Source organism: Leptosomus discolor, chromosome 1 (assembly GCF_034619465.1).
Source record: "Leptosomus discolor isolate bLepDis1 chromosome 1, bLepDis1.hap2, whole genome shotgun sequence".
Classification (NCBI taxonomy): domain Eukaryota; kingdom Metazoa; phylum Chordata; class Aves; order Leptosomiformes; family Leptosomidae; genus Leptosomus; species Leptosomus discolor.
In genome coordinates, this window is record NC_141391.1 from 4,073,137 (window position 1) to 4,094,352 (window position 21,216).

General features: G+C 41.2%; 1 protein-coding gene across 1 annotated transcript in view; it reads right to left on the reverse strand.

Annotated features, from left to right (window-relative positions):
• RSF1 (remodeling and spacing factor 1) overlaps positions 1-21,216 on the reverse strand; it is a 62,870-nt gene that overhangs the window by 19,530 nt on the left and 22,124 nt on the right. Inside the window, exons 2-8 of the mRNA XM_086475639.1 lie at positions 19,251-19,342; positions 13,728-13,820; positions 12,879-13,084; positions 10,707-10,864; positions 5,708-7,428; positions 2,702-2,899; positions 1,390-1,494 (exon numbers count right to left, since the gene is read on the reverse strand). Of these exons, the coding sequence (XP_086331765.1) occupies positions 1,390-1,494; positions 2,702-2,899; positions 5,708-7,428; positions 10,707-10,864; positions 12,879-13,084; positions 13,728-13,820; positions 19,251-19,342 (2,573 nt within the window). The remainder of the gene's footprint in view (positions 1-1,389; positions 1,495-2,701; positions 2,900-5,707; positions 7,429-10,706; positions 10,865-12,878; positions 13,085-13,727; positions 13,821-19,250; positions 19,343-21,216) is intronic.

Consider the following 21,216-nt stretch of genomic DNA (forward strand, 5'->3'; position numbering starts at 1 on the left):
CATGAACTGCTAAAGAGACGCAGCCCCCCAGTAACTGGCATTTACTGGAGGAAGCGATGTGCCTAAAGCAAGTATTAAAGATGTTTAGAATAAACACACTTCCGAATTAGTACCTCGTTTTTGTTGATGTTTACAACCCTGCCTCAGAGAAACCTGAGGATTTCACAGACACACATAACACACACAGTGACACCTGTTTGTCCCTCATCTTAATCTCTGGAGAACACCAGTCTGTGGACACCGTAGCAAAAAGCAGCGATACACTTCAGGATCATTTTCTTACCGAGTGTTCCGTATCTTAGAACGCCACTTAATACTCAAGGAGCCATATGTACAAATTACTTTGCGTGGACACACTGTCCCTTATTCCATGCTAATGCCCTCAATGTACTAATTCCAAGGATGATCTTTTTACGCTTTTTACAAATCTGGCATTTTCACATTAAAAATGACTAATGCAATCCCAAACTGTGTAAAGAAAGCCTGCTTGCATATTCAGGATCATCGCTGCTTAAAAACACGCCGCAGAAGGCCACCAGAAATCAATGCTCAACGCAGCCGTACCACGCCATGCCCAGCGTGGTTAGCTTTCTGCAGGGCAACAGCCCTTTTGGCAAAGAAATTTTCTAAAGAAGAGGTTTGGGATCAGGCTGATTATTCTGCAAATGTGCATAAATGGTTCCCCATTAATTTCACAAGAACAGCATCCCAGACTCTCTGGCTCACCCTCCCCAGTACCATTCCTGCAAATCTTGCTGTTTTAGAGGTACAGGACATGAAACGGGACACGTGCACCATTGGGGTTTTTTTGCAGAAGCAGCTTCTAACCTTCAAAAAGTGCTCCTGCTTGTCTGTTCCCGGACAAGGACAACTCAGCAGAGGCAAACTATACCATGAGACTCATTAGAAATAGCAGATTTCTCTAAGCAAATGTCTCTGCAGAAGGAGCAGCACCTCAGAAACAACTCCTTGCTTTGGCCACTGATCCATCCCTCACTGCCTACTCTTTCCCCCTCCAGGACAACAACAGGAGGTTTCTTTGGGGAAAAATGAAGACATTATATTTCTAATACTATGTTAGTCTTGAGGTAATTTAACAAAAGATGGGACAATTCCGGTGTCTTAACGTTAAGAGATTCCCATCGACTTGTCAGCAACACACATGAATGACAACACAGTCATTCATCACTAGCAGAAAAGAGAAAGGGAAAGGAAAACCACCTCAAAACTCAGTTTTACTAACAGGCAAGAGGGAAGATCAGCATCCCTACCATTCATCCAATTTTTCAACAGAAAAAACGACAAAAGAACTTGTTAAACTCCTAGCAAATCTCCACAACGACAAGCAAAGCTGAAAAGGAGACCAGTGAAGTTGAACAGGAACCATACATGCTGGCAAGGCGGGCAGAACCACTCTCCGTCAGGGATTATCATCAAAGGAGGGCGAAGGCAGGCTGTGTGATATCCACTGTCGCAAGAGTCACACAACAAAATCTGTGGAAACAAAATGAATCATGAGTATCTTCTGGCATTCGCAACATGTAACAACCTCCAGAACTATCTCCCCAGCCAACACAGAAATGCTTTATAAATACGTTGGACTGTGCCAAAACCAGAAAAATCCTCTATCACCTACCACTGGATTTTCTGGGGCCAGGGGTCGTTTCTATGGGGAAGTTTACGTATCACAGTTTTCCATTTTAACACCAGATTTCCTCTTACTGTGTTTTCTCAGGCACCACTGGACTGCACAGATTACGTGCCCGTCGTGTGGAATCTGGTAACGCTTTCCAGATCCCGGACTAAGCTGGAAAACTCCACCTGGACAAGACATGGTCTGAACTCTCTTCCCTGTGTGCTCACGTCCACCCAAAGGAAACCGGCCATTTCTTCAGCGGGGATGGTTTTGTGTCCTGGACCGCAGAGACAAAGCCTTGCAGACTCTTAGGGGTATACAGAACCGAACCAGGCAGCTACTCGTTCATCCTTAGCTGGGTGAAACTTGAGATAGCCCTTTCCATTAAAACTGAGGAACAAAGCTGGCATAAGCTGTGCAAGTATCAACCGGAATATTTCTCTCTAACATCCTAAAGGTCGAACTTTGTCTCGCCTACACCAGGATATCTGTCTCACACCTGAGACTATGCTTATTTTGGGGATTCAGAGCAGGACTGCGCATTATGATTTTGAGATAAACAGAGGAATTCATGATGACATCTACACCGTTGAATGAGAACCATAAACATCAAAAATAGTGTAAGCTCAGTGTGCTCTTTCTACGCGGGATTTTGCTGGACCCAGTCCTCAGGGTGATGTGCAGCTGTATCCAACAAAGATGACCAGGTAGCTGCGACCATGTCACAGGACACTGGAAAGCATCCATTACACTGCTGGGTTTTTTTTACTGTTGTCTCCTCTGTATTCATTGACATCACAGGCACAACCTCAAAGCCTCACCCGGAATAATTCTCAACGGGATAAGTTGGGTTACACCTCCTAAAAGAAGACACTTCAGAGGTGGTAAACAGAAGAGATGACTTCCTTCCCCCCTTATTAAAGGTAAACTCATCTACTGTCATAAGTCGACCACCTAAAACCTAAAGAGTATTGTCCCACGTAGAGCCACCCCAAAGGATGATGTGCCTTCAGATACCACCAAAGCTGACACCACAGCCAACAGAAGCTTCCCCCAAAAGCCTACCAGCTCAGGGTGATTGGGAAGGCCACACTTCTTGCATGGCTCATCGTCATCAGCAGGCGCAGCTTCTTCTTCCTCCTCTTCTTCCTCTTCCTCCTCCTCATCAGAGTTTTTTTCACTCTCCGAGTCCTCACTTTCTTCATTACTCGAGTATTTCCACCTGCCACGTGTTCGCGTACCCGTCCACCGAACTTTGCTTCTCTACGAGACATACCATTTCAAAGAGAAAACACACAGGAAGCTCACAGGGTTTCCTCCCAGATCTTAAAAAATACCCGTCTCTACAGGGAAGCGGCTCATTTCAGTCTGAGCAGCTGCAGTAAATTTACCACAGAGCATTTCAAGGAATAGATTGTCTTTCAAACAGCCTGAAAATGCAACAGGATAGTAAAGGAAGAAAAATTCTTATCTATTTGCAGAACGAAATTTTCAAATCAGATTCAAAAGTAGGAAGACAGATTTGTCACTCGGCCCCTTTTTTCCTACTTTAACAAGGTAAACTTGCTTGTGAACGTAGTAAATTCTACATTTAAACTTCCTGACTTTTTGATGAGAGCTTTCCTCTTCCAAAGTGAATCTTCCCCTCACCACCACCGTACACTTTATGTCTTTTATTTCACTTTAGGAAACATGTTTGCACTCTAACAAGTGTACTAACATACGTATTTCTGGTGTTTTCCTCCAAGATGAGCATACTTTTCTGAAATAAAATTACTGCACCCTTTAAGTGCATAACTTATATCTACGTCTTCTTTCACATTTATACTTTTCCATTGTCTTTCTTCAGTGAAAACTGATTCAGCTGATACTTCTTTTTTGCTAATCAAAGGGGCATCTGCCCCTTTCTATCATATTTATGATCATATTTTGAATGAAAAACAAATATAAACTAAAATTCTGAATGTTATTTGGAATTAAGTTAAAACTACTTTCTGCAACTAGAATATTTTACATTTAAAGCAACATACCAAACAGAAGAAACTTTTCTTCCCAATAATTGACTTCGTTCTCATAGACATCGTTCTCTCACAACTCTTCCTGCTCACCCTCCAACATTCAAAAAGGAAAAAAAAACTTTTCTAGCTCTTTCAACTCCAAATGTTTTTTTCAATTTTGACTAAACTACTCATTGACCTGAACGAGCTGAATAAACTCAAATCTACAAAATATTCTATTTCTTGTGCAGGATGGACTCGTAGCAAAACAGGCTGAGAGTGTGGGGCTTGTTCAGCCTGGAGAAGAGAAGGCTCCAGGGAGACCTTCTAGCGGCCTTCCAGTGCTGAAAGGGGGCTACGAGAAGGCTGGGGAGGGACTTTTTACAAGGGCCTGCAGTGACAGGACGAGGGGTAATGGCTGGAAGCTGGGAGAGGGCAAGTTAGATACAAGACTAGATACAAGGAAGAAGTTCTTCACCCTGAGGGTGGTGAGACACTGGCACAGGTTGCCTAAGGAAGTTACGGATGCTCCCTCCCTGGCAGTGTTCAAGGCCAGGCTGGATGGAGCCGTGAGCAACCTGGTCTAGTGGGAGGTGTCCCTGCCCATGGCAAGGGGTTGGAACTAGATGATCTTTGAGGTCCCTTCCAACCCAAATCTTTCTATGATATGATTCTATGATATTGATAAAATTTTGTTTCAGATTCTTAACGTTAATTTCTACCTCTTTATGGACTTTACTGTTCACTAAACTTCAGTAGCAAATTTACTTCAAAACTATGATAGTACTAGTTTAAGTTTAGACTTCCTCCTAGGTCATCATCATTTCAAAACTATTTTTTAAAGACCCTTCTGTAAAAGAGAACAAATATAAAACAGCAAATTAAAGATTTGGGTATTTTTCATCTTGATGGAATGACAGAAGCTTACTAGATTCAAACTTCCCCCTTTACCATATTTATTTTAAAATCTCTCTAGAAAAGTAAGCATCTTCAGATCTCTTTATCTTTCAAAAAAAGAGATCAAGTTAGAACACCTACAGCAACAGTACTTTCAAGTTAAAACTACTTCTACGACTTACAATCACTATTACTTTCACTTCTAATGAAAATCTTTAAATGAAAAATTTACTTTTCATTTTTTTATTTATATAACAGAATTTTTCAGTATAGATTGTTATCATTCAATGAAAAATCAACCGTTCATTTTATGAAGGTTATGCAATGTAGGAGTATGTGAAAGAAACTTGATAAATAAGTGAATGTCATGGTAAAACTTCAAAATCAGTAAGAAAATGTATAGCAGTGGAAAAACTAATAGTATTTCAAGTTGATATAAAGAGAGAGCACTTCAAGTACAGCCTTTTTATTCCTTGTTTCTCTTTTGTACTCCATATCCAGAAAAAGTGGAAGATAAATTAATAAAAGGTGTTTACAATTAAGATAGACTTCAAAGCACTCTAGACATATGCATGTTTAACTCTGTGGGTTATATATATACCTGACATACTTTTAAGATCTATGCTGTATAAGCGAAAGTTTATCGTGAACAGAGATACCTCCACCCAAAGTTTTATATCCCACGTATGAGAAAAGCTAAATTATATCATCAACTCACCACAACAATAACTTTTGCTTCACCTAGAAACAGAAGTCATACTATTTTTATTCTTCACCATTTGTTGATTCCTTTTTGGCTTACGATCATCCTGACCCACCAGACACCACCAAGTATCCATCTAGTAAATCCACAGGAGTTAGAAGTCTCCGTTCAGCCACTCAGCCAGACTGACTCAGGTCTGATCATTTCAGTTTTTAGAAGAATTCACTCCGGTTGACTTGGTCTACTTAGTTTAGGTTAAGTGACAGATTTTATAAACTGGTAAGTCACCAGATATTACCACTCTCTTAGGGGGTGTTTTTAAATTGGTTGAGTCCACTAACTGGATCGCAAAGCTAGTTTCTTGCAAAAGCTGACCAAAGGAACATAATCCTCAATATTCCTATGTAAAAGTATATTCTCCTTATAGATAAGACTGTGGGTATTCATTATTCCCGGGTAATAAAACTGTATTACCTTGTTAACCTTAGAATTTGACTCCTTCTCTTGTTTTTTTGCATCTTCTTTTCGTTCTGGTTTTTGTGCTGCTGCAGGTTTCTCCTCTTCCTCTTCAGGTCGTTTTTTCTCAGGTTTCTGATCCCGAGTCTCCACAACTTTTGGAGTAGGCTTGGATATTCTTGGAGATCGCCTTAACGTGCGGCCAATGCTGACCTCTTCTGGTGGTGTTTCTGTCTTTCTCTTCCGACTGGAGATCCTGATTGTTAATTTAATTCCTTCTTTCTGTCTTTCAGAAGTTAGTTCTTTATTGTCTGTTGCACAGCTTTCTTCTTCAGAAACTAGCTTATATTTAAATTTGCTTTTAGGTACTGGGGATTCCTTTTTACTGTCTGAGGAGTCCTCTAGATTAGAAGCATGGGCATCATCTAACCTATCTGGCTCTGTCTTGGCAGCTTCTGGCTCTCCCTCTCGTTTTTCAGGGCTGGATTTTTCTTCTACGTTGCCCTCCTCAGGTGGAGCCGTTTTACTGTCAGAGCCCTCCTTTTCCAAAACGGGTTTCTCTAAAGTAACAGGAGAAGTAGATGCAGGGGGTATCTCAGCAGCTTTTGGAGAATCGGGTTTCTCCTCAGAGTCACCTTTACTTTTCAAAGGCTCTTCGTCAGACAGTGCAAGCTTGGGCAGTTCTGCAGGAGCAGATGTGTTTGCGGGCTTCTCTAAACATTCTTTGGGCGGCGGCAGCTTGTCCTTTTTGATTTTCACGGCTAGTTTCTCCTCAGATGTTTTGGCACAGTCTTCAGAGTTTGCAGACTCTTCCACTACAGTGTCAGTGGTTGTGCTGTCAAGGGACTCTTTTTCCACAGGACTAGATTCCTCCTTTAAAGGCACTTTCTGATTAGAAACCTCAGAGACCACAGCCCCCGTTTCCTTCACCACAGTTACTGCGTTTTTCTCAACCTCGCAGGCTTTTATAATTTTACTAACGGAATTTAGGGAGTCTGACACCTTTTCCCCACTTTTTCCATTTTTCTCTTTTAATGAGCTGCTGTCTTCCTTTGTGCCAGCAGAATGTTCCGACTTACTGTTTTGTATGACACCTGGGGATATTTTTTCACAGCTAACCTCTCCATTTACTAGCACTTTCCCATCGGGACATAAAGCAGTAATTGTAGGCACTCTCTTAAAAGCTTCTTCTTCTGGTTTCCCTTCTTCCTTCAAGACATCCTTTGTTGGAGTAACACATTTACATAGAGGCCCCTTTATTGGACTGTCATAGTCATCCGTCAGCTTGATCTCGCGCTTTTTAAGTGGTATTTTTGCCTGCTGGTCATTTTTAAGTTTCTCACTTTCTTCCACAGATTTCTCCACAATTTCTTGGGGAGTTTTGACATTAACACAAAATTCTAACCTCTCTGGCTCATGAACTGCTATTTTGTCCGTACAACTTTTTACTTCTTTTAAGTCTTTTGGTTCTATTTTGTTTTCCTTCACCTCTACTTTAACAGGCTTGACGTTTTCTTTAAAGGAGTCACTTTCTTCTTTGACAGTTTGCTTTTCTTCATTGTATTCTGAAGGTTTCTCTAATTTTACTATTACTGGCAGCTTTATAATTTCTTTTTCTTCCACCTTCTCAGTTTTCAGCGTATTTTCGTCTTCTTTGACCACGGGAAGAGGAAGGCTTTCCAATTCCGTTGACTGTTCCTCCACCTCCTCTTTTTCTTCTTTGATTTTTAATTGATTTTCTGTTGACAGAGAAAAACAACTATGAAACAACCAGGGTACCTACAGGATTACAAAGAGCATCCATCAAAACAAAGGCATATCTAACAAACCCAACAACCCAAAGTGCCCTGCAAATGAATCTTCTCTCACGGAACTATCAGGAGTCTGGCTTATCAAATACTGTCATTAAATGAGTGGGTTGCCAATTTTCAGCTACAGAATCACAATTCAGTTTAATTATATATCCAGACAAAGCTAGATTTCAGAAGCTAGCAGCAGCAGTCTAGATTTATCCTTCTTTACACAGACATCTCAGCCCCTTCTTTAGCACCACCACAATACTTTCAGAGGATACATAAAACCTAAGCAGAGAGCACACGAAGCGTTCACTTGAAGTCTCACTGGAGTTGCTAAATTAGTTCACAAACCAGAACACAGTATAAGATTCCATGGTCTTCAAGTGAATTTCCACGCAGAAATCCATCCCCTGTTTGTGCACGGTTTTATTTCAAGAAATACTTAACTACTGTATTTCAACCGTTCAGACAAAAGAGAAGACATTCAACATTATAGCTTATGGAGAAATTCATCTAGATTCTCTGGAAAATGACTACATAGGTACTACCACAACACAAATAGCCAACAATATTCTACAGTCACTTCACCTGCCGTTCCTAAAACAAGCGGAGCGAGTAGCAGCATATCTCAGAAAAACCTGCAGAGCTTGAAGAATTAGGTTATGCCTACTTTGCTAAGTCAGGTTTAGAGCGTTAGGGCTTCAAGTACAGTTCCAGCATTCAGAAGACACCATACTTCTGGTTTGTTACTATGTACTTAAGCCTACTATTTATCATTACCACAGCCTCTTAATACCTCAGGCTTTTTCTTTTACCATACTTTTTGAGTCAGCTAGCAATAGAACTAATTAGAAAAAGCAAATATAGTAGCACTACATATACCGAACAGCATCTTCTACCATCTGGAGTGCCATAACTCCAAACAAAAAGATTATTTTTCCCTTCTACCTCATTCCTTTCCCTCCACACTAGTGTACATTTTTTTCTAAGATGAGCGCTTCACAAAGTGGTTAGAAATGCACAGGGGAAAGTATGTGACAGCTGACTTAGTTACACTATGGAAAATAAGCATTTTACAGAAGAAAGGAGTGGTGAGGCAGAAGTAACAGATTTTGTAATATTTTCAAATACAAAGCGTGCATCCAAATAAGACTCAGGAACTAGTACAGCAGTGAAAGATGCATCTCTAAGGCACCACAAGCGACAACATTTTGAAGGGTGAAGGTTGTCTTTTCTCCCTTTCATAGAAGTGGTCCCCACTCTGAGCCCTTGGAACACAAACGCTGCCTCTTTAAAGACATGTGTCCGTAACACAAAGAATGAGGTATTTTTCCATGTCTTCTGAATTCTCCTGCCCTCCCTTCACTCCTTTCTGTCTAAATTTCGTTCATCTATTTCTTCGCTTCACCTACTGCCTTCTCCCAGACTCCATCAAGGACCACCAGAACCCCAAAACTTCTCTGTACTAACAATCAACAGTTGTTCTACAGTTTAACTCCCTGTACTGCTCATAAAGTATTTCATATATACAAAATCAGTCAATGTAGAAGTTGTCTTGACACTATTCGAGTCAATCAGGCTAGTAAAAAAAAAAAAGTAAGTATTGGCTCAGTTTACCTTATTTTTGTATAAATTAATTTAATGCTGTTTGGGAAGTGGCCAAAGCAAACAGGTTTCAGGTCTTCCAACATGTTTTCCCTGTACCTTAGAAGGGCTTTGTCCTTGGACTAATAGGAATAATTACTTGAGCTTCTCAACTGCAGCGCTCTGCGAAGACGCTGACTGCACATAAATCACCACACACGGACATCCCTTCACTATCTATTAATACATGGAACTAGTGCCTGGGAACGACTTTGCATCAATACACAGCGAGTACAGGCCCAGGTGAGCATCCCACAGGATTTAGGGAGTTATCTGCAGTGGGGACATTCACTGAAATGTTTTCAAGTGGCTCCACCTGAATGCAATGTAAAGTAAAATCGTAGCTGAATGAGAGATCTCAACTGATGATTTAGGCTGGCTTCACCGATTTTTAGTGAGACAAAGGCGAGCTCAGCACGTGGAATTAATCCTGCAGTGTCGGCAGGCGCACAGGTTATGGTCTCACTTACACACACAGTCAGACATTGGATATGCCTTGGACTGAAAGACAATTCTCTTGGTTTGTCACGATTTACTGCAGTTTCTACAGAAGTCTTTTAATGCTTCCACAACTCAAATTTTATCTAAATGTTTTATTTATTTCTTGTTCTACACTGCTTGTGGCAAAGAATGAAACTAAATCAGCAAGTCTTTCTCTTTGACACTCAGAACCAAGACAGGCCTTGCCTAATTCCACGGATTTGAAGAAACACGCGAACACAGTGGAATCCTTAGGTCTTGTCTGCGATTGTGAAAATCTTTTCCTGTATTTTAACAAAATGAGAATACTAGGTAGTAACTGGGGTAAAATTACTTGGGATAACAAGCTTTTAGCTTTCTTAACCCCAAAAAGATCCGATTCACCCAACATAAAATACTTCAGGCTAACCGATGCTGATACTTAGTAAAACCAATGCAGAAAGCAACAAATCAGGGAAGTTGTTAAATATGTGCAATGACATGATAATAAGGAAGGAAAAAAGGTTCTTTGTTAATGAGAACAGTGCAGGCAGCTAAGGACCACTTCAATTCTAAAATATTTTAGTATTTGCCATTGTTTAAACTTAAGCTCCTGTCTTCCCAAAAAATCATGTCAATTGTGAAGCGTTTGAGGAGATAACCTGTCCTTTTTGATTCAAACTCAAAAGCAAAACCAAACAACACACCCAACACTGTAACGATTTCAATCATGGCATTGCACAAACAGATTTTTTTTTTTCTTTTTACAATTTTAATGTTGCGAGAACAGGAAAAGTTTGGCAACAGTTCAGTGCCCCACAAAAACATACAACGATGAACATTTACAATATAATACAGAATGTACAGCAAAAATCAAATTACTTAGAAAACAATTTATACGCAGCTTTTCTGATAAACTCTTGAGTCTGAATGTGCACTAGAACTCCAAAAATATTTATAATTTCAAAGCATTCAATAATTACTTGAATTGACTTTGAACTGAAACTTTTTCTTTTTTTAAAAAAAGTCCTGATCTAACACAGTAGCTTTACAAGAAGTTGAAAACCCCAACACGCCCCAGCACGACATTTAAAATTTGAGAAAAGAAGGCAGAAAACCTTGTGCAGATGCTTCTTCACCCTTTTTGGTGTCTTCATCTTCTATGCTCGGGCTTTCACGTGATGAATTCTCCTGCTGAGCATGGTTGTTTTTCAACAGGGCAGGATCAATTTGTGCTTTCAAGAGCTCAAGGGTCTCAGCAAGCTCATTGCGGTTCCTAGATGACAGGAGAAAAGAATATATTGTCTGATAAGACACTTACCCCAAAGGGATTCAGAAAAAAATAAACAAACACCATCTGCTTAAAAGAAAACCTTACATAAAACACAGCGAAATGCCTGTCCAGCCAGACTGGTTCCAACTTCGCAGCCAGAAACCTTCCAATTTATCCACACCAAAATAAAATCACTTTTTTGGAAGGACCTTATCTATCTTGACTCAAGTCCTGTTGGGTCTGGATCCAAGCTGCTACTATTCTTCTTTTATTTATCATCCTTTTACCAATCCTCACTGATTTTTCTTTGCAATTTCCTTTTCCTCTGAGCAGAGAGAAGTTGTAGTTTTCTGCCCATGCACCAAAGGGGCAACCACCTCATTCAAGTGACATTTTCAAATGCAATCAAGTAATTTAGATGCTTTTTGCGAGTACTCATCCTACACACGTGTCATAAAGAATACAAAGTTGTCTAGAAAACTCCAGCGCCTCGAGTTATGACAGTGAGAAAACGTTCGTGCATCTCTATGCATGTCAATCTCAGTGCACTGTAACTCCTCATCTAAGCTGGATATCCAGCTATAAAAATCAAGACCTGAAGGTATAATGAATTGGAGTGATGCTAAAACAGTCATTGTTTTCGTAACAGACTGGAATAGTAAGGCATTCGCCTTTCTTTTTCCAAAGTCAACACTTGGCACTTTGTTTTGCCCAGGTTTCTAGAAAAAAAAAAAAAGGAAGTCTGGAAGCACAACAGCCCCGAGATGTGGCACCTCACGGGTTTAAAACCATTTCAGACTTTACAATGCGTTACTCTGCTTTTCTGCTGCGAGTGTGGAGTGTCAGACCTCTCCCAGCAGAACCCTCAGTTCTTCTGGCTTTGGCACTGATCTCTGGAGTCTGTAAAGCATGAAGAGGGATAAACCTCCCTCAGCTCTTGACCGCTTTGTTTAGATACATTTACTTTATTCACCCACAACAGCTGTCTAAATTTCACTGGTAGTAATGCTTATCATTTTATGGCCCGTTGAGAGCGGTTTAAGCAGTTTTGTATGACTCTCTCAGTTACTAAAGTTATGGATGTGTAAATAAGCTACAGATATAAAAATTAAAATTTACAAACAGAAAAAAACCCATCATTTGACTTTTTTTTTTTAGATCTATTTTCACATCTCTATGTACTTTTTAAGTCAGAAATGATTCTGCCGAGTCCAGTTTAAAATCCACTTGGAACTAATCACGCTTAGAAAGTTTACATGGAGATTAACTAAAAATGGGTAACTAGTAGATACGAAACAAACTTCAAACTAATTCTTTTTCCAGTAAGAAAGTTTCCATGTATTTTGCATAGGGGAGGACAGCAAGAAACAAAATACGTAACAAGAATCACAAAACCCCATAAACCTGAAGCTAAAATATCATTAAAATATTAACAGACCAATCTGCAGCAAGTGAGACCTGGAGGCACCGAGTCACGTACACATCGGTCTGTATCAACACCACACACCTCATCTTTAGTGATCTATGAGCTGAATTCTACTCTGGAAGATTTTTCATGCCTATTTGTATTGTCAACAGTTTTGTGGCTCCATGCAGCTAAAACTGCAATGTAATGCCCCCAAGAACAAAACTGTCCACTTGCAATTTTCTTAATAGAGCAGAAGTTAAAGAAACAAGAGTCCTCCTCCATTTCCTAAGGCATTTAGCTGGCCAGCGAGCAACACGGAGCCATCGTCCTCAAGACAGCCTTCTCCTGGAACCCTTTCCATTTATCCATTGCAGCTTGATTAAGCAGAAAACAAATTACACGTTGGCTATTACCAACAAATCAGTGAGTTATTTCTGTACGTGGTTTTTCACTAAAATGTCCATGTGAAGGCAGAAAATCCCACTGTCATGAATCCTGCCCTGTGAGAAATGGGAGATTTATTGAAATACACTTCTGAGCCCCAGTCACAAATAGCTAAAAACGCCACAAAATTAGGGAAAAGAAAAAAATAAAAGGAAAAAGGAATACCTAACAATGCACTTCCACGTGGATCCATCCTGGTCATCCTGTTCTTCTATGTACATCCTGACATTATGCTCTTGATCCAGCTGATACCAATACATCAGTCCATCCTTGTCTCGACCAATGGGCTGAAGGCGCATAGCATCGGCATCCTCCTCGTTAATTATATTCTTAAACTTTAGATTGTCATCAAACTGACATTCACAGAGATACTGCAAAGTAAAAAGACTGTTAAAATATCAAAATATAAACAGAAATAAGAAAATCTGCTCGTTATCTTTCAGGGTAATTCGGAACTTCTTTTTAGGCCTCTTCTTACTGGATCTGTGAGTCAGCTATAGCTATCGGGGGGGGTTCCAGACCATGTTGTTTTTAAATGAGAGAGAAGTGTTTTGTTTTGTTTCTCCCTGGCCAGCTTAGAACGTTTATTTTCTTTTTCTTTTTTTTTCTTTTTTCTCCATAGTACAAATGATCTCATTCTACTGCAAAACACATCCATAACTTGGAACCAACCCTGACAGTTTTCTCAAGACTTGAAAAGATGAAGTCCCATCTTTGCCTCTGAAATTCAGCAACCCAATAAACGTTTTTAAAAGTGTACTGCACAGGCAAACAGCTGCTGACAAAACCATTTTAATACAAAGTGTGAAAAATATGCAAAGTGTTACCTTCAGTTTGGGCCCATCCCACTACAATGAGCACCATATCTGTTACAAGAGCAGCTCTACATTTAATGTACCTGCTTATGGTTCAGGCAGGCTGAATTTGCAAGATGTTTAAGTGAGAAAGCAAAATCTCCAAGATATTTAAGCAACTGAGGAAAAAGTCATTCAGAAACTTAGCTGATGAATGTACCTTCAGAATCCCCAGTTTGCATTCAACACTCATTTCTAGGTATCCTTTTTTTTCCATCTCCCAAGCCCAAGTGCTGTTGAATTCTTGGCATATCTGTCACAAACAAAGCAAGATTACTAGGGTTAGTGGATAAAAGCAACGTTAAACTTTTATATTAACAGTACCTTACTGCAGTGACAATTATACATGATCTCTTCAGGACTGCAGGTCAGAAAGCCTCAGGGAAAAATAAAAACACAGAACTGGGGTAGGTTGAGAAGCGCTGGCATGGGAGAGATGATCATTGAGGTCCTGATCACCACCAACTTCTCTAAGCTTCTCAAATTAGGCAGCACTACTCTGAACTGGGAAGGTGTTCTTGTCTTTGCTGTGCAAAATCTCCCATTTTTCTATCTCTGACTTATCTAGTTAGAATACAAATTCTCTCGAGCAGATGCGATTTCTTAATTACGTGTCCTTACAGCACTGAGCACGTAAGCTGTCAAGCTCTCCTGGGGCCTCCCAAGTCCTACAACTGTACTGCAGATAACAAATGCAACTGATATTCACTCTGGAATTGTTATTCTTTAGAAAAATATATTTGGCTTCAAGCTGTTTGATAAATATTTTAAAATAACGTTAAGTATAGCCGACTTCAATTACTTAAAGCAAATAAATTCAATTACACCAACGTGGGGAAAAAAAAAAGAACACCAAAAGAAAGTGGCAGTAGAGGATGAGTAGATTGAATCAGCAGGAGCTCCAGTAATGACAGTGGAGAAGCAATTCCCTCTCCTCCTAAACAACTCCGACACGCTCACAGACAACTCTCGTGAACAGAGAAGAGCTGCTTATCAATTGAGGACACCTGGTGGGATCTCCAATCCGTGAGGCTATTCTAGGGGAAACAGCCATTAGGAGGAGGCGAAAGCTCATCACAGCTACATCTCCAGTCGGGATTATCCTGAAGTGCCAGTGTTGAATCACAACTGTCCAAATTAGCACACGAGGAACTGCTGCCTTTCAATCTGCAGAACTGAACGGACTCAATCGAAAGCGTAGCCTCCCAACCACCAAATTAGTATTAAACACAAGATACAGTCACTAAGCTACTCGAGAACCTGTAAATCGCATCTGAAAGCGGCTTTCTCTGGTAACGGCAGCAAAAATAACCCTAAATTTCACCCACCAGAAGTACAGATCAGACGATTCATGTTTTAAAACTCCACGTGGGCTAAAACCAAGAAAGGGGCTGCTACCCCTCCTCCGTCCCCACGGCCATGCTCCCTGTCCTCCGCTATCCTTAGTACTGACACCGGTTCTTAAGTGACCCAAGGGTAAGCCTGCGATTAGATCGGCTCAGCCACACCTAAATCATCCTCCCATCGTTAAACTACGACCGACAGAACAGCGAAGAACGTGATCTCTGGTCACAATGAATCCCGCTAGACAGCAGGTTTTCCTGCTCTGAGGAACTTTACGTGGGTACTTCCCTGACGCAAAGCCAAAGCTCACAGCAAGAGACAATCGCTGCTTGCTCACAAAAAAAAAAGGTTACTCTGCTTTCTCTCTCAGTTTCAACCGTGTGACGTGAAGAACGCTGCGAAGTGGCTGTCAAAACCCTTGCTAAGGGCATGTACCGTTCGCTATTCATTACTTATTAAGTATGAAAGCAATAATGAGAAGTTTCATGTGATGCAGAAGCGTGTGATTGTCAAAGCAGAAGCTCCGAGACATCAGAGCTGATGAAGCATCTGTTCAAATGGAAATGACTACATTTTGACAATCAAAAACCAGATGATCGTGCTTTCTCCTGACAAGTACTGTCACAACCATGAACTACAGACCTCATTGATTCAGGCTCCACTGAAACGTTAAGTCTCTGCCTTCATAGAGGGGACGTTTCATACCGATCGAAAACCTGCTGCTTGCAGGAGCAGCTGGCTTCTGCACGCTAAGGAGTGCCCAGCACCTTTCCACCCTGCAAAAGACACGCTGAAACATCTCTCAAATATTTCCAAAGCAGCTATGACGGCATCTGACACTTCCTATCGCCATGCTCCGAACGTTCACTTTAAACAATGAAAATGGGAAGGTGAAAGACACAGCAGAGGAGTCTGCTTGGTGGGACTACAGACACTTGAATTCTAACAACCAGAAGAGACAGTGTGTTCAGAACATGCCGATTTCAGGGTTGAAGGTTCCAGACAGACCAGTCCAGAGAAATCTTATCTGTATAAAAATGCAAAATACGTTTGACAATAGTCAGGTAAAGCATTTTGCCAGCAGACAGCGCAATCTGAGTTAACTCAACTACGCGTTTCTCAAAAACCAGCTAAGCCAGACAGTTCCTCTCAGTTCTTAAGATGTTCAGGATAAGCAATTTCTTTACCTCGGTCATACACGACCACGTACATTCCTTGTGCAGAGGAGAAAAGTCACCTTCCTGGAGCCCTATAGCCATTTTCTTCCCCAAAAGACCCGTGTGTATGCCGGTGAGCCAACTTGGGTGGTTCACCATCAGAAGAGGGAAAGGGAAGAACTCTCAACTGCACCGGTCACTTCCTATCTCAAAATATATTTGTCTGTCAAGATACCAGCCACAGCTGAGAGACTTGGGTTTTTATGATGCTCTTTATAAGCAGGGCAGTCAAATAAAGCGTATCTTACAAACAGTTGGTACATAAACAACACATATTAATATATACATGCAGAAATATTAAGAGCACATAAGTCTCAATGTCATCCTCTTTAAGCTTCTTCCAAAGTAAGAAAATGGTCCCATGTAGAACATATCAAATCTTGTTTGCAAAGGGTTTGTGTGGCAAGGTTTTGGTAGCGATGGGGCCACAGTGGTTGGCTTCTGTGAGAAACTGCTAGAAGCTTCCCCCGTGTCCGACACAGCCCGCGCCAACCGGCTCCAAGACAGACCTGTTGTTGGCCAAGGCCGAGCCAATCGGCGACGGTGGTAGCGCCTCTGGGATAGCGTATTTAATAAAGGGAAAAAAGTTACTGGGCAGCAGCAACTGCAGCTGGAGAGAGGCGTGAGGGTATGTGAGAGAAACAACTCTGCAGACACCAAGGTCGGTGCAGAAGGAGGGGGAGGAGGTGCTGCAGGCGCCTGATGAGAGATTCTCCTGGAGTCTGTGGTGAAGACCATGGTGAGGCAGGCTGTCCCCCTGCAGCCCACGGAGGTTAAAGGTGGAGCAGATATCTGCCTGCACCCCGTGGAGGACCCCACACCAGAGCAAGTGGATGCCCAAAGGAGGCTGTGACCCTGCAGGAAGCCCACGCTGGAGCAGGCTCCTGGCAGGACCTGTGGACCCACAGAAAGAGGAGCCCGCGCTGGAGCAGGTTTGCTGGCAGAAGTTGTGACCCCATGGAAAGGACCCACGCTGGAGCAGTTTGTGAAGAACTGCAGCCCATGGAAGGACTCGCATTGGACAAGTCATGGAAGACTGTCTGCCATGAGAGGTCCCCAACAGGGGAAGAGTGTGAGGAGTCCTCCCCCTGAGGAGGAAGGAGCAGCAGAGACAGCGTGTGATGAACTGACCTCAACCCCCATTCCATGTCTTCCTGCACCGTTGCGGGGAGGAGGTAGAGAAACTGGGAACAAAGTTAAGCCCAGGAAGGGAGGTGTGGGGGGGAAGGTGTTTTAAGATTTGGTGTTATTTCTCATTAGTCTTCTCTGATGTGTTGGTAATAAATTACATTTTTCCCAAAGTCGAGCCTGCTTTGCCCATGAAGGTAATTGCTGAGTGATCTCCCTGTCCTTATCTCGACCCAGGAGCCTGTCATTATATTTTCTCTCCCCTGCCCAGCTGAGGAGGGGAGTGACAGAGCAGCTTTGGTGAGCACCTGGCATCTGGCCAGGGTCAACCCACCACACTGTTTCATCAAAGCAACCTATCAGTAGTTTCTAACAAAGGAAAAACAGGTCAACGTTGCCTCTTAGAGTATGTCAAGAATATGTCGAACAACAGTGCAGGCATCTCAGAAGAATGCTCTCAACAGTTCCACACCTCTTCAGATTTTCCTAGCTTTTGTGGCATTTCCCAATACTCTTCATTCTTTTTTCTAAATTAATTATACCCCTTTGAAATGGGGACAATATTAGCATACCTCTCTAATGAGTTATATTCAAATTCCTTTGTTCTTCAAGGTTCCTTTGAACCACTGGCTAGAATAATCTTCAAGTTAGCTCTGGAGACTGTTAAATGAAGTAGAATTTATTACTGCTTACTTGGTCTTAACAGGGGTGTGTGGGAGGGTTTCCTTACCACTTTCCCATCCTTTCAATGCCTGCTAAAGGAAGATTTTCCAAACTACTCCCTCATAACCTTGTTTTATCCCTGTGCTTTCTGCTTACCCTACAAGTGCTAAGTGGCTTCACTGGGGTACAGTTCACCAGTCAGAGCTGGGTTTTCTGAGCTTGCTGCAATGGCTTTTCAGAATATTAAGGAATTTAACACAATTTGGTAACTGCAGTACTTGGTCAAATGCGAAGTTACATAAATTATGACATTATTTTAAATCATCATCATCATAAATACTTCACAACTGGTTAAGAGATCAGATTTAACCTAGGGGCCTTCAGCAGGGTATTCCCTGACATGCCCTCAGTCCTAAAAACATCATCATCCCAAGACTACACAAAACTTAAGGAAATCCCTGTCTCTGTAAAACATATAACACTTAAGGGGGCAAACTGCAATGGGATTTGCCAAGTGCCTTTATTTGTTTCGTGGCTATTACCACAATACTGTATTTCTAAAGAAGATGCAGTCGTGGCTGTACAGACCACACCAAGACTACATTTTTATGGATTAAAAGACACGTGGGACATATGCAAAGGGGAAATTGTAACCTGTCCATTTTGAATATCTGTATTTTTTTATTTTCTGAAGCAGTGTAAATTCTTTAAACTGAAAATGATTTGTGTGTAAAGTGCCAACGATGTCACAGCCACAATTAAAATACCAGTAGAGAATTATGCAAAACAACGAGATGCTCCGTTTTTACTGATGCACAACTACATTTTCATCTCAGCTGTGCCATTCTGAGCATGGAAATATAAATCACTGCAATACTTTATTATTAACACATGCCACGAGAACGTTGTATGGTCAGTCCCCGTATGAACACCAACCAAATCACAATAATTCAATCACATCCAGACAGCTGATACACAAATGAATGGTTACTGTGTAAATCTCTGCTGAATTTAGCCCGTTTGCAGGCTACTAGATCTCCTTCATTTAGGGTCTTGATGCTCAAAAGAGTATTTTACTACCAGGTACGAAGCTGCACGCTCTTTTACATGCAGAAGATCCTGTGTTTTCAGAGATTTTTTTTTTTCCACACAAGCCAAGGCAGACTGGAAGTTAAGCTGGGACCTTACGCAACTAAAGTCTGGGCACGCAGATCGGTGTGGGCCACAACACGGCCCAAGGCTCGCCATAATTCGTACCAGGGCTTGCTGACACAACAGCTCATCATAACCAGCTTCCAGCACTGCAGAAGAACACAACGCGCATATTGTACCTTGATCAAATATTTTTCCCATCTGTCTGCTGTGACAGACTTCCCAATCTTTCTCATCAGTTTCAAGTGGAGCTCCACCAATTCTTTTGGAACTGCAGTATTGAGAGAGAGAGAGAAAAAAAGAAAAAAAAAAAGAAGTTATGAAGTCTGGTACAAATATACTTTATTGCTAAACACTGATAACACTGAAACACTGTGACAAACAGAGAACTTTTATTAAAACACAGTGACTTCAAGTCTGCTGAAGAGCAGCCCCGCAACTGAGAGAGGGAGGAAGGTTAATTTAACCACGTGGGTCTGTTTGTTTAGACTTACATTTAGATGACCATTGCCCTTCCTGTGCCCTTCCTTCAACTCAAGGAAACAGATCTCCGCGATAAATATGTAAAAATTCTGGCAGCATTAAAACAACAGGACAAGCGCTATGCCAGTCAAACACCTACAAAAATACCACTGCAAGCAGCACACCTGCAGCTGCCTCCAGAAACCCCAAAGCCATCCTGGAATATCACTGAATCCAAACTATTTTTGGCAGGGTGCGTGGCATGGGAGATACGTTCCAGAAACTTTGTCCTCAGAGATGTAGCTTCGCTATATACTTACTCTCTTTTGTACTGGAGGGACAGAGGGGGACTGGAGACCTGGGGCTTGAGGGATGGACACCAGAACTGCTGCCGAGTATAGCTGCCCCAATGCCATCACAGAATCAAAGTTTTCCAACCAAATTTTACTTCTCTTTTAGCACAGACTCCTCAGATACAACTTTGACATCTCAACTTAGCTCACATCTGTGATTTGTAAACCTATCTGGCACCACCAAGTGGCAAATCTGCAGAACACCAATTTTATCAGCCAGCAAGTAGTACAACTTTTAAAAAATATGGATCCCGATTATTATTGCAATTCTCTGTGCCCAGTGACGTGAGCTTTCTCATTTGTAATTTCTTGAGAAAAAATTAAGGAAATGAACTTTGCAAGTATTTGTATTTTCTGAAAGCATTTTCATTACTCCATGCACACATACTTCAAAAGTCTAAAACCCAAGAACTTTTATGATCATAATTTATGAGTACGTTTTTTTCTGCTGGTCCAGTACATTACTTGGCACAGGACAAACAGCTGGGACACCACATGTGTTTGCTCTAAACTAGACATTACTGAGATGCTACTTCTTTTACTGACCTACACAACGTTTGAGTATCTGTGTGAATCATCTCAGTATTCAACTTGAATTCACCTAACTGATACTTGTCTTTTGATCAAATGCCTCTACTTTCAGGTGAACATACCAAGTTGGTAAAATATCAGTTTGATGAAAACACTTGGGTAATTTCAGCAGTCAGTCATCGTTGCTGGTTTGCAGCCCAAAGTTTAATAAACTCCTTCAATAAATACATAAAGTACCAGCCTGGTACCCCCAAAAGAGACCTCCTTTCAACGTAGATAATTCATAAGCAACTCTAAACTAGCCCTGGCTTTTTCTCTTCTATTCCATTTATATTATTTCTATGACCATCACACACTGAAGAAATCTAGCACATCTCCTCCTTGGTTTTCCTGAAAACTGATGCATTTCATAACTTTAAACTACCACATATTTTAGAAGGAACAAGATCAAAGGTCTTTACCCTGACAGGTGCCGAGCACTTGGCACTAACAAAATTAAGCACAAAGCGCTTCATACACATGAGCAGTTCTATCCAAGTCAACTCATACAATTAAACCTCAGCTTCTGTTTGTGTGACATGGAACTCAGCCACAGTATTCAAAACCTTGCTGGATCAAAGCTTTTGTTCTGCACCTTTTTTGTTTGTTTGTTTTTAATCAGATCTCTTTAATGGGTACATACTGATTGGAATCCTAGTTTAAAGAGGCATGGGTGATTTGTTGCGAATAATCAACTCCCCAGTTACCAAAGAAAATCTTTGCTAGCGTTAGTCATCTTAAGAGAAACGGAGGATGTTAA